This window comes from Xyrauchen texanus, chromosome 2 (genome assembly GCF_025860055.1).
Source record: "Xyrauchen texanus isolate HMW12.3.18 chromosome 2, RBS_HiC_50CHRs, whole genome shotgun sequence".
Taxonomy (NCBI): Eukaryota; Metazoa; Chordata; class Actinopteri; order Cypriniformes; family Catostomidae; genus Xyrauchen; species Xyrauchen texanus.
Window position 1 is genome coordinate 23,215,454 of NC_068277.1, and position 12,928 is coordinate 23,228,381.

At 38.1% G+C, this 12,928-nt stretch overlaps 1 protein-coding gene across 2 annotated transcripts in view; it reads left to right on the forward strand.

The window, feature by feature from the left end:
• Nucleotides 1-12,928, forward strand: part of LOC127658392 (serine/threonine-protein phosphatase 2A 56 kDa regulatory subunit beta isoform-like) — a 39,259-nt gene that overhangs the window by 12,343 nt on the left and 13,988 nt on the right. For both annotated transcript variants that reach the window (XR_007972379.1, XM_052147669.1), the window contains exons 2-7: nt 1,621-1,817; nt 2,383-2,484; nt 2,659-2,751; nt 3,624-3,754; nt 3,857-3,916; nt 7,088-7,196. Coding sequence is in view for 1 of the 2 variants with exons in the window: in XM_052147669.1 (XP_052003629.1) it covers nt 1,621-1,817; nt 2,383-2,484; nt 2,659-2,751; nt 3,624-3,754; nt 3,857-3,916; nt 7,088-7,196 (692 nt within the window). In the remaining variant the exon portion in view is untranslated. The remainder of the gene's footprint in view (nt 1-1,620; nt 1,818-2,382; nt 2,485-2,658; nt 2,752-3,623; nt 3,755-3,856; nt 3,917-7,087; nt 7,197-12,928) is intronic.

A 12,928-nucleotide genomic window follows, 5' to 3' on the forward strand; every position in this document is an offset into this window, starting at 1 on the left:
AGTGAGTAAAGACACTGACAACCACCCCTGAAGTTCACGAGTTAGAATCCTAGGGCATGCTGAGTGACTCCAGCCAGGTCTCCTAAACAACCAAATTGGCCTGGTTGCTTGGGAGGTTAGAGTCACACAGGGTAACCTCCTTGTGGTCACTATAATGTGGTTCACTCTCGGTGGGGCGCGTGGTGAGTTGTGTGTGGATGCCGCGTTGGATGCCTTGAAGCCTCCATGTGCGATATGTCTCCGTGGTAACGCGCTCAACAAGCCACATGATAAGATGCGCGGATTGACGGTCTCAGACGCGGAGGCAACTGAGATTCGTCCTCTGCCACCTGGATTGAGGCAAGTCACTACGCCACCACGAGGACTTAGTGCGCACTGGGAATTGGGCATTCCAAATTGGGGAGAAAAAGGGAAGAAAAATTGTAAACGATAGTACCCGGTAATCCTGTTATTAACAAGACATCTACATTTATTTCTCATTAGCATCCGATACATCCTCTTTACAATATCTGCGTTAACATACTCTGTACTCTATAGATGATAGTGTCTGTGTAACTCAAAGAAGATATGTAATTGTGCTGTTGTGTTTAATCATACCTTTAAACATTTTTGCATCAATTCAGATGTGCTCACCTTCTCATCTAGCATTACTGAATCTTCGAGACACAGGTTCTTGTCCCATAGAAACTGAGAAGTAAACATGTTCCCATAAACCGGTGGTTCCCAACCCTGTTCCTGGAGGCCCCCCAACACTGCACATCTCCCTTATCTGCACACCCAGTTCAGGTCTTGGAGTCTCTACTACACTCAAAAAACGATTTTAGCCTATTTTCAAGATGTATCCATTTCAATTGAATAAAAAAATTCCATCTAATTGAATTGCCTAATCTTTAACTAAATTAAATGTACAAATCTTACAAAATGCAAGTTTTATTAATTACATTTGCTTCAAGACTATTCAATTCAAATAGATAGAAATTTGTTATTCAATTGAAATGGATACATCTTAAAAATAGTCTAAAATACGTTTTTGAGTGTAACGAGCTGACGAGTAGAATCAAGTGTGTTTGATTAGGGAGTTATCCAAAATGTGTATTGTTGGGGGGCCTCCAGGAACAGCTGTGCGATTCTGAGGTTCTGCTGTAGTAAACACGAGCTCTTAAGGCACCCCCACACTCTTAAAAGCACCTCCACTCAAAAGGGCACCTTTACATTTGTGAAGGGCACCTTTAGATTTGTGAACAAAAGGGGCAGGGATCCCTGTAGCCCCCGTCCTGTGCACGTCAGTGCCTAACCCTAAATATTAAACTTTGGTGCTTAACTCATGCTACACCGTTTGTGCTTTGGACATGAATGATAACTCATATTGTGCAGGTTATTAAGGAGAGGTGAGCTATTACTTTTATAAGTGAATTGATTTTTGCCAAGCAGATGCTAAAATTCCATAGAATTACATTGACTAGTGAATGGGGCCAGTCTATTAACAGTAAAATACACACTTAAAATACACATTTATTGGCGTTACAGTGTTTATCAGATTGCAGGTTTTAAAAGCGTTACATTGTCATTACCACAAAGTTGTAAAATTGGATTCTCTCTCCTCTTCTCCCTCTTTCTCAGATGCTCCTGTGGCAGAACTTCACGACTTATTCTGTAAGAAGCTACAACAGTGTTGTGTTCTCTTTGACTTTCTGGACTGCGTCGCTGACCTGAAGGGGAAAGAGATCAAACGTGCAGCGCTGAATGAGCTTGTGGAGAGCGTAGCCACCAGCCGCGGGGTCCTCATCGAACCCCTTTACCCAGAGGCCATTAAGATGGTGAGATTGATGTTGAAAGCAAGAAAAAGTGATGGAGGAGGATGGGATTTAATAAAAGAGCAGTGGAGGGAGAGAAAGATAATTTGTTTTGAGGGATGGACAGGATCTCAATGCTCTAAAGTGCACTTAAAGACATTTACGTTTCCTTGTGTTTAGCTACATTAGCTCTGTGTGTAGCTAAATTATGAAAACACCTTAATTGGAAACCAATACTTTTTTGTTAACCCTCCTTTTAATGTTTTGATGTGAAATGCAAAAAAGTGACTTGTGGTATTAAGGGCCGTTCAGACATAATGTGTTCTTTTTACCTGACACAGCATCTAAAAAATTATTACATAGAAAACTGTTGGAATAAAGTGCAGATGGATGCAAAACGTGTTTTGTTTGAACAACCCCATAGAGCGTGAGAGCCTTCATTGACTTATTCGTCAATTCTATGCCTTTTAATGTGATTTGCTGTGGGGATGCTGTTGTCTTATTGCCATGCTTTAGTAGAATAAAGCCTCAATTTCTCAATAACTCTTTCATTCTCTTCCTCTTTCTCTCACATTCTATCTGTCTGTAGATCTCAGTGAACATTTTTAGAACTCTCCCACCCAGTGAGAACCCTGAGTTTGACCCAGAGGAGGATGAACCTGCTCTGGAAGCCTCCTGGCCACACTTACAAGTACATTTTAACTCCCTGATACACACAAACACACATTAACCCAAACACACATTGGTGTGAGAAAGCATTCTTACATTTTATGGTTTGTGTCTCAGCTCAAATCTCTTTTCCTCTTTCTCTCTCTTTCTCTCCCCCACCCATCCCCAATTTTGAAATCTTCACTTCAATTTCTAGTTGGTGTATGAGTTCTTTTTACGCTTTCTTGAGAGTCCAGATTTTCAGCCTTCTCTTGCCAAGCGTTACGTGGACCAGAAATTTGTTCTTCAGGTATAAAGCTTTTTTATTATTATAAAGAAAAATTGACCCTACACTGAAAAATGTGTTATTGTGCAATTATTACCGCAAGGATCTTTGTCTACTTGGTCTAAACCATAAAAATTACTTTTGTTGGTGTAACTAATTTAGATATTACCACATGAAGCCAATTTTTTGGTTAACCTCACATAATATTTTGTGACAGTATATTTACTTTTTAATACTCATTCCTGGTTTTCATTGTGTGGTATTCATCATTGACTTTGTAATCTTTAATCAAGATCTAATAACTTGCTCCCACTCTGAAACAACTTTATTTGTCAGCTGACGTCTCAAAGCACTTTTATTTTTCAAATCCTCCCCTTCAACCACCTGTTATATACATTTCACTGCAAAAAATGGTAACATGCAATTGTTACCGTAAAGAGTTATTTCTACCTGATTAACCCTTAAACCCTTAAAATTAGTTTTGTTGGTGTAACCTAATGTTGTCAGGTTGATAAGGTGATGTTTTGACTTAAATCATTTAATTTAGATGCCACCACATGAAGTATTTTTTTTCAGTGTAGACACCACTTTCCCAATCCTATCAATTACAGATGGATAAAATCAAGTCCCACACTATTTTTATTTCTAATTGCATGTCCTGATTAATTCAGAAATATTTATACTATTTGCACTATTGTTACATTGCAGAAGTAAAATAGGTTGCAAACGCTGTTTTATGTCTTTGTCTGTGATTTATAGCATATCTGACTCATTTTAATTTTGCTCTTCAATTTTAACCTTGTCTTTAGCAAGGCTTGAAATACTGATTCGAATACCGATTCGCTTTTAATAACATGAAAAAAGGCTGACTGTATGTTTGTATGTGGGACATGTAGCTGCTGGAATTATTTGACAGCGAGGACCCCAGAGAAAGAGAGTATCTGAAAACTATTCTACACCGTGTCTATGGCAAACTCCTGGGCTTGAGGGCCTACATCCGCAAACAAATCAACAATATCTTCCTCAGGTCAGACACACGTAAAAGCACACGCAATGTGAACAGTAACAATAAAACATGACCACTTTATGGCCTTTAATAACACACTTTAATCTAATTTCAATTCAACAGGTTCATTTATGAAACTGAGCGTTTCAATGGAGTTGCCGAACTTCTGGAGATTTTGGGAAGGTAGGTATACTTTTGTACCTTCATAATAGAAAGTAAACCAAATTTATGTTGTGTTCAATGTTTTATATATTTTATTACATCATGTAACCTCATTGATCAGGGGTTTTCAAACTGAGGATGCCCAGAGGACCGCAAGGTGGTGCTAGGGGTAAAAAATAACATAAAAATAGCTTAAGTCCACATTAGTTGAGTCAGAGTCAAGACCAAGAAACACATTAAATTAAGAAAACCCTTAGTGACAATGCACTTAGAATGATAGCTAGTGATTTTCGTAACTCAAAAAGTTTCTTGCAACTGGTCTGAGTCAAGTCAGAGTCCAATGGGAGTGGATTTGGACTCGATATCGGGTCCATAACAGCTCAGTCCAAGTTCGATTCCGAGTGAATCTGTTCATGAATCTGACTGCAACTGTAAACTCAACACTAAGCTATTGCATTAATATTTTAAGTTTATTTTAACATTCACATCTTAGAGTCAATACCACAGGAACTACTATACATTTATAGAAATAGTTGGCATTAAAGGAATATTCTGGGTTCATTACGAGTTAAGCTCAGTCGACAGCATTTATGGCATAATATTGATTTCCACAAAAAGTTATGTCGACTCATCCGTCCTTTTCGAAAGAACTTACAATGAAAGTGAATGGGGCCAATTTTTGGAGGGTTTAAAGGCAGAATTGTGAAGTGTATAATTCTATAAATGCACTTACATTAATTGTTTTGTTAAAACTCATGTATTATTTGAGCTGTAAAGTTGTTTAAATTGTAATTTTTACAGTCATTTTAGGGTTTTTGGGTTTGTTGATATTACATCGTCATGAAGTTGTAAAATGGCTATAACTTTACACAGAAAAAGTTTGTAAGTGATTTTTTCACACTAAAATCATATTAACATGCATATTGTTTATTTCTTGTGGATATTTTTTGAAATAGTGAGTATTTTTACACTTTGGCCCCATTCACTTCAGCTGTAAGTGTTTCACTGGAAACCACTTCTTTCTACTTTCTAAATACTAATTATTAAAATTAACCAAAATATTTGTTTAATATTGACAGCCAGTGTTTGTCTATTCCCAGGGTTGGGGAGTAACAGAATACATGTAACAGGATTACGAATTTAAAATACAAAATATAAGTAACTGTATTTCACTACAGTTACAATTTAAATAATTGATAATTAGAATACAGTTACATTCAAAAAGTTTGCATTTTATTGTTGTTTGTTTCATTTAATATTTAGTCCTTTCAGATGGAAAACATTTACACATATAAATGATGCGATCCATAGTCCATTTGAACAGCGGTGAAATACTTTCTTATGATGTGTTACATTCATACGAGCAGAAGTTTGAAGTGAGTTTGGAGCAAAAGAAATAGAAATAAACCTTGTGTAAATTGTCAGCTTTACGCAAAGCTATAATGCAATTTCTAGCCATTTTACATGCACATGTTACCAGGCAAGATCATATTTTTTATCAAGAAAATTGACGTTGGATCATAATTTCTTTTTTCTAGTAAGACCTTTGATATTAGGGCAAACATAATATTTTTGATAATAATTTTTGTATTGTTTTCCTGTAAAAATATCTAAAATTCCTTAAAATAAGATCAATTTGAATGATCTTGTTTTAGAAAAAACACTGCATAAGATATTTAGGTTTTTCAGAGAATGTATTTTTAACGTGTATTTTGGCTTACTGTACTGGCAGAGTTTTTATTCTCAAAACAAGTGAAAAAAATCTACATTTTAAAGCATGTATTTTGTAATCTGTAGTGGAATACAGTGAAAAGTAACCCTTCCAACCCTGTCTATTCCCCTGTGAGGGACCCCCTGCCTAAAATAAAAATGCAATAGCTTTTAAATTTTAGGCAGAGTCCCTCACAGGTAAATCGTCATATTTCAGGGTCACTGGCATCAACAATTTTGAATAACTTTGTAGTAGAAGATCTGCCATCAGAAAATAGCATGCTAATATGTATCAGGGTCAGCCTTGCTAATTGACCTATTTCAAAATCTGTCAAATGACGTTTACATAGCAAATCAATTGTGTTTATATTATTAGGAGGATGTCTAGTGTTTATTCATTGTATTCAGATTTAGGAAGTACATATAATATCTTATAAAACTTTGTACTGTAATATTAAAGAAGCAAATTATACTATTACATAACATGGTGCTGCAGCAGTTAGTGATATCCCTGTATCACTAGATTACTGGAGAGAAGCAATATGGTTTGTAAACTGGTGATTCAGACACTTACTGTAGCAGACATTTCCTAAATTAGTGCTAGCTGCATGTTCCACAGTCATGTTTCATGTCTTTAGCCTGTCCAGCAATTTAACTCACAGCCATGTTTTCAATGCAAACAAAATGGTGCCGATTTCGGAGTGTGTTTAATAGCATAAACAAAGTAAACCTTTGACAGAGAGAAAGAGGGGGAGAAAGAGGGGGTACCAGGGGGAGGGATGAGTCAGAGTGTTGGGGATGGAGGTCTAAATTCAGGTTGATGCCAGTAGTATTTATAGTGCCTCCCACCCACACATCTCTCTGATCACTAGTGAAAAAGAGAGAATGAGGCAGATTGAGAGAGAGGGAGAGATCTGTAGACTTAGAGAGAGAAAAGCTGGGCAAGATAAGAGACAAGGAGAGTGAAAAGCTAAACAGAAGAAGATTGTAGAACCAGAGAGATGGGGAGGAAGAGAGAGAATGGGAAAGAGGACTATAAGATTAAGAGAGAATGAATATGTAAAAAGAAAGGGAGGAAGAGGCAGGAGACAGAGAGTAGCTGGTAGAATAAAAGACAGAGAGAGAGAGAGAGAGAGAGAGAGAGAGCGAGAGAGAGAGAGAGAGAGAGAGAGAGAGAGAGAGAGAGAGAGAGAGAGAGAGAATATTGATGGAATGGAATGAAATAATTGTTCAAGTGATGGGAGGAATAGACTGAGTGGAAGAACAAAGATAAAGATAAATCGACGAGAGGAACTGAGAGGTGATGCTAGTCCGAAAGAGAGGAAGGGTTTAGCAAGGATTAGCTGATGAACAATAATATGGTGAATGAGTATACAGAGCATCTTCAGAACGATTGATACTAATCCTGTTTGCGCTTCCTTTTCTCTTTTCTGCCTCCTACTCACCATCTCCTCTACTCTCCTCTCCTCTTCTCTCCTCCAGTATCATTAATGGCTTTGCTCTGCCCCTCAAATCAGAGCATAAGCAGTTCCTGGTGAGGGTCCTGATTCCCTTGCACACTGCCAAGTCTCTCTCCATTTTCCATGCACAGGTTAGAGAACACCCTGACACGCTGGGGTACACACACAGGTCTGATGCTGTTACAGTTTTTCCACAATCGCTAAGACACATTTATTGAAACCTTCACCCATTTTCTCACAGCTTTAAACACAAAAACATATTTTCAAACTACATTCACAAAACCTCTGACTCTTCTGGCAAATTCAATCCCTCAAAACCATTTAATCTGTTCACAAATTCAAACAATGCTTTCAGATCATACACACAGCCAGTCAATATATAAACACTACAGATCATTCATTAGACACTACATCAGAAAATGCAGAACACAGCATTCAGGGCATGTAGTTACAGATTGTTTTTAAAAATTGTATATAGTAAACTCATTTTTAGTAATCACAAATTAGTACAGTGAATATATTGTATACTGTAAGTACTGCAAGAAATACAGTATTGCATGTCTGTATATTCAATTACAAAAGCCCAAAATTCAAAGAAAACTCTAAATTAAAACCACATTACGGTACACTCAAAAATGTTGTCAACTGCAAAATCAAAGTCAATGAGAGATTCATTCTGCCTCAGCATCACGTCTTCGTGCTTTGTATATTTTATACAATTGATTTGATCACATTGTGAGAAACCAGTGTAAACAATTTTGAGTCATTGTGTGAAAACGATAACAACTGTGTTGTAGTTGTGTTTTCCTTTTGCTGTGTTTACCGTTTTGCAACACAAGTGCATCACATTGCGAAATCTGTTTTAGTGAGTGATAATGTGTTTAGAGTTTTGCAAAAAGAGTGGATGAGATTTGCAAATGGTGTCTAACTTCCTGAACTTGTTTAATGTTTTTCCAAAAGATTTTTCCAAAATGTCCAAAGGTTTAGGCCACTGAGCATTTGGTTCAGAGAATGGGGTTTGGTGTTTTAGCAATTCATGAAAAACTGTAATCAGTCCACTGCAATAGGATAACACCCCACAAGAGGGCGCTAAATACTAACTAAATTCTAAATGCTAAATACATTGGCCCCAAAAAGTATGTCAACACTAGTGGCTTTTCAAAAATGGTTCTGAATTGTCACTCTGTCTTCCATTGGTTGAATAAACAGATAGTCTCCCCCAAATGCCATTGTTGCTATGATATGCTTTGGTTGGGATGCTCAAACAAACAGAGTTTTAATAATGTTTAATTAAGTTTTTTTTAAATTATTTATTTATCCCCTTTTCTCCCCAATTTTGACTTGTGGTGGCGGAGTTACTCACCTCAATCTGGTTGGCGGAGGACAAGTCTCAGTTGCCTCCGCTTCTGAGACAGACAATCCATGCATTTTATCACGTGGCTTGTTGTGCATGACACCGCGGAGACTCACAGCATGTGGAGGCTCATGCTATTCTCTGCGATCCACGCACAACTTACCACGTGCCCCATTGAGAGAGAGAACTACTCATCACAACCATGAGGAGGTTACCCCATGTGACTCTACCCTCCCTAGCAACCGGGCCAATTTGGTTGCTTAGGAGACCTGGCTGGAGTCACAGCACACCCTGGATTCAAACTCACGACTCCAGTGGTGGTAGTCAGCATCAATACTCGTTGAGCTACCCAGGCCCCACAATAATGTTCAAATGTTTTAATCTCAATGTATTAAGCTACGATAGGAGAAAGTTTTGAACTTAAGAAAGAAACAAGGGAAAAAAATTACACAATTCATCTGAAAACTGTCAATTGCATTATATGAAAAATATCAAACCAAGTGGACCAAATTTTAAAGAAAGATTGGACAAGCACACTCTCAAGCAGAACATTTAACAAAAAGAAGCTTCTTAGGTTTTCAATTATAAAACAATAGATTACTGTTCAAAATTAAAACAAAAACATATTTAAGTAGTGAAATATCAACTATACTTGTTTATACTCTGCTAGGACACCTTGGTGAACTTGAGAGGAACTGACTTAAAACATCCACTGATCCTGTGACCAGTTCTACCTCATCTCATAGAAAGGCATTACTGTACCTAGATTTTTGAAAAGTTTTACATAGCTCCTTGTACATATTATGGCTATTGTATTCGTGTGTTGCATAACCAACTACATTTACAAGCTTATTCAGGTGTGATCAAATCACGCAGTAGCTCATCTGATAGTGTTGCACTTGTGATTCAAAGGACCAGGGTACAAGTCCTGAAAAGCGACATGTGAGCCAAAAGTGTCATAGAAGACCCACAAAATGACGTGGTTGCTTTGGCAATTGTGATTTTCATCTCATATTTGCTATTTATGACATTATTGATTAGGTTAAGGTGTAAGGTTTAGGGTAGGGGGGTAGGTTTTGTTGACTTAAATGTTGATAGAGCATTAGGGGGGTAGGTTTTGTTGATTTAAAAGTTGATAGAGCATTAACCTTAAAAACCTCATCTGTTTGGAGAATGATATACATTAGCTGCAAGCAGAGCTCCAAAAAGTTGTGGGAGGTCCAAACCACCAGCAAAGATATAGGGTGTCCTTAACCTAACCCTTTCCCTAACCTTAACAGTGAGTGACTTTTGGAGTTGGTGTAACCCCTTTTTAGGAGAAAACACGCCCCTTTGGGAGTAACCCCACCCTATTTTCGAGATTCCGCCCCATTTGGAGATCTCCAGTCTGCAACTATACCTACTTCTCTCTTTGGGAGAAAATGTAACTTACTTATAGAGCCACAGAGTGTACATTTCACCTTGGAACTTCTGCAATATGTGTAAGAAACCACGTAATAATAATTTTGCAAAAAATGTTGCCACAGTCACGTTTTTAAAATGATACAAATTGCTGTATAATAATTGCTGAGAATAAAAGCAATTGCAAAAATTAAGAAAAATGGCATTTGTACTAAGAAAAGATTTGATCTGCAATAACATGTGTACATATTCAAGAGTGGCTTAAGTGTCCAAGTACTTTTTAGGGCCAATGTAGCACAATGTAAATATATAGTGCTTAATTTATTGCCCTGCTTAAGAGTTTCTAAACTTAACTTTGTGTGTATACAAGTATTAGTGTGTTCATGGTAGTGTGTGATTGTTTGATTATGCGTGTATTCTTGCATAACATTGACTTGGTAGTCCATTTATACTTTGCAACCCATTAGCAAGTTATTTCTGGAGAGTGCTTTTGTAATGTTAATACTGCTGTTAATGTTAATACTGTTTGTTTGTGTGTGTGTGTGTGTGTGTGTGTGTCTGTGTTTTCTGAAAGTGCTAGCCCTTCAATTCTATACCCCCCTCTCCCATGTCAATATCACCCTATCCACAATGCAGTGCCCACACTCCAGGCTATTTAAACTTTCTACTCCCTGCAAGGGCATATTTTGCTCTCCCAGGGAATGCTTTCAGTCGGCCAGACTAATGTCATGCAGCCTCCATAGAAACAGTAGGGGACAGTCCAGCCAAAGCTTTAATCACACACTTAAGGCTCATCCAGCACATTTGTGGGGAGCTCTTAGTGAGATTAAATGCAAAATACCCAACTCTGTATGACCTGTGGCTGTTGAGATATGGTTACTATTCTATATTTTTGCATAGGAGCTAATGGTGAGGGGTTGAGTTAAGTCTTGTTGGATTTACAGTATATTAGGATGATTACAGCTCAGTCCCCATTGAGCCTCAAACTACTGAGTGACACCAGGGCATATATTTGGACTGAGGTGTCTCTTGGGTATGGGATTTTTATTGTACGTTAAGCCAAATCATACAAAAACCTTCTGAAGTGTTGAGGTTTGATATTGAATCTTAGTTTTACTTTTGCCAGGATTTTACCGCTTAAAGTTGGTTCTCTTGTAGACAAAACATACAAACGCACACATTTATACATAGATTCAGACACACATGCACATAAACTCGCTAGCTAAAGACTTTAACCTTTCTGTTAAAGTGAGAGCAAGAGAGCAAGAGAGAGAAAACACTTAATAGACTGAGAACTAAGAGGATAATTATGATGTTCCCGGGTTGATGTGGAAAAGAACGAGGGGGAAGAGAAAAAACACGAGTTAATAGGGCTTTCACCCCCTGGGGAAAGGCAGAGATTTTATGTGACATCAGCCCTTCCGAAGCAGAAACACACACACACACACACACACACACACACACATGCGCACACACCATCACCACCATAACAGCTCACCCAGGCAACCATGCAGAAGGGCTTCCTTGGTAATAAAAACATGCACACATGGCCAAATGGTTTGTGTTACCTCCCAATGGAAAAACATCCTTTTCTCACAAAAAATAATCTCTGGGTTTCAGATGATGCATTGTGTGTCTCCTCTTTGGTTATATATTAATCTGGGAAAAAGCAGCATGGGTATGTGCGTGCAGGCTATAAATGTCATCGTTTAGATATGTATAGTTTCAGTGGTTTAGTGATTTTGTGCTTTTTGAATCAACCCTAACTTAAAGTGTCATTAACTATAACTGTACTATTGTTTGGCTCAGTTACACTCTAAAGCTCACTTTTACTTTTATTAAATTAACTTTTACGCAGAAAGATTCCTTGGAATTCAGTATGACACTTGAATTGCTTTATACATTGAATCTATTTATATCTATCTGGCCATACAGTAGTGTAGTCTAGGGCATACACAGACATATGCCGTATGCCCACATATCTTTCTTAGGATTTTGCGTATGCCCACCTAAAATAAGTGATGATAAATATGGCCGCCAGAACAACAAGTAGGCTTTTGACCCAGAACATTTTCAGTGTTCTAACACGATGCTGCAAGACAAACATTTGGACTAAGCTGATCCACCAATCAGATCCATTAATTTCAATCCATTAATTTCAGATGTGATTGGATATTTGCTAATCAATCATATTTTCTGTTTCAGTAAGCGGCGAGACATTTCCAGCTTCTAATGCTGCAAAAGCATCCCTGGAGTAACCATAATTAATTCACACAAATTCATACATAAATTCACAGTTTGCCTAACTCTTCAGAGAGTACTACACCACTGTGGCCATATGTGAGTGGTGTGGCTCATTGTTAAGACTTAGGGTTGGTAACTGGAAGGTGTATTAATGTCTGCAAGAAACAAGGCATTAGCTATCACCATCATGCCCTTGTGCAAGGCAAACAACCTCACCTTGCTCCTAGGGAATTGTACCTGTTAAAAATGTACTTCAAGTTGTTTTGTATAAAAGTATTTTGCCTTGAGCCTGGGCCAGAAGCCAAAACTATAGGCGCCGATCACCTGGATGCTCGAGTATCAACAGGATTGCGTGATATTATGCCAATAAAATAAAATAAAGTTAATACATTTCTGTGCTGTATGATCGGTTGTTAATTTCCATGTTCCTGAAATGAGTTTGTTTCACAGGATTTGTGGCATCTTTACACTCTATTCTCTACATGTTTATATTGGCCAGCAGCCATATCACCCTGCAGCTCTTGCCTGGTTACGCACTGAAGCTAAGCAAGGTTGAGCCTGCTCAGTACCTGGACGGTAGACCTCCTGGGGAAAACTAAGGTTGCTGCTGGAAGAGGTATTAGGGAGGCCAGCAGGGGATGCTCACCCTGTGGTCTGTATGGGTCCTAATGCCCCAGTATAGTGTGTGAGCACGCTGTACTGTAAAAAGGTACCATCCTTCGGATGAGACTTTAAACCAAGGTCCTGACACTCTGTGGTCAATTAAAAATGACTGGGCACTTCTTATAAAGAGTAAGGGTGTCTTGGCCAAATTCCCCCCATTGGCCCTTATCAATCATGGCCTCCTAATAATCCCCATCCCTG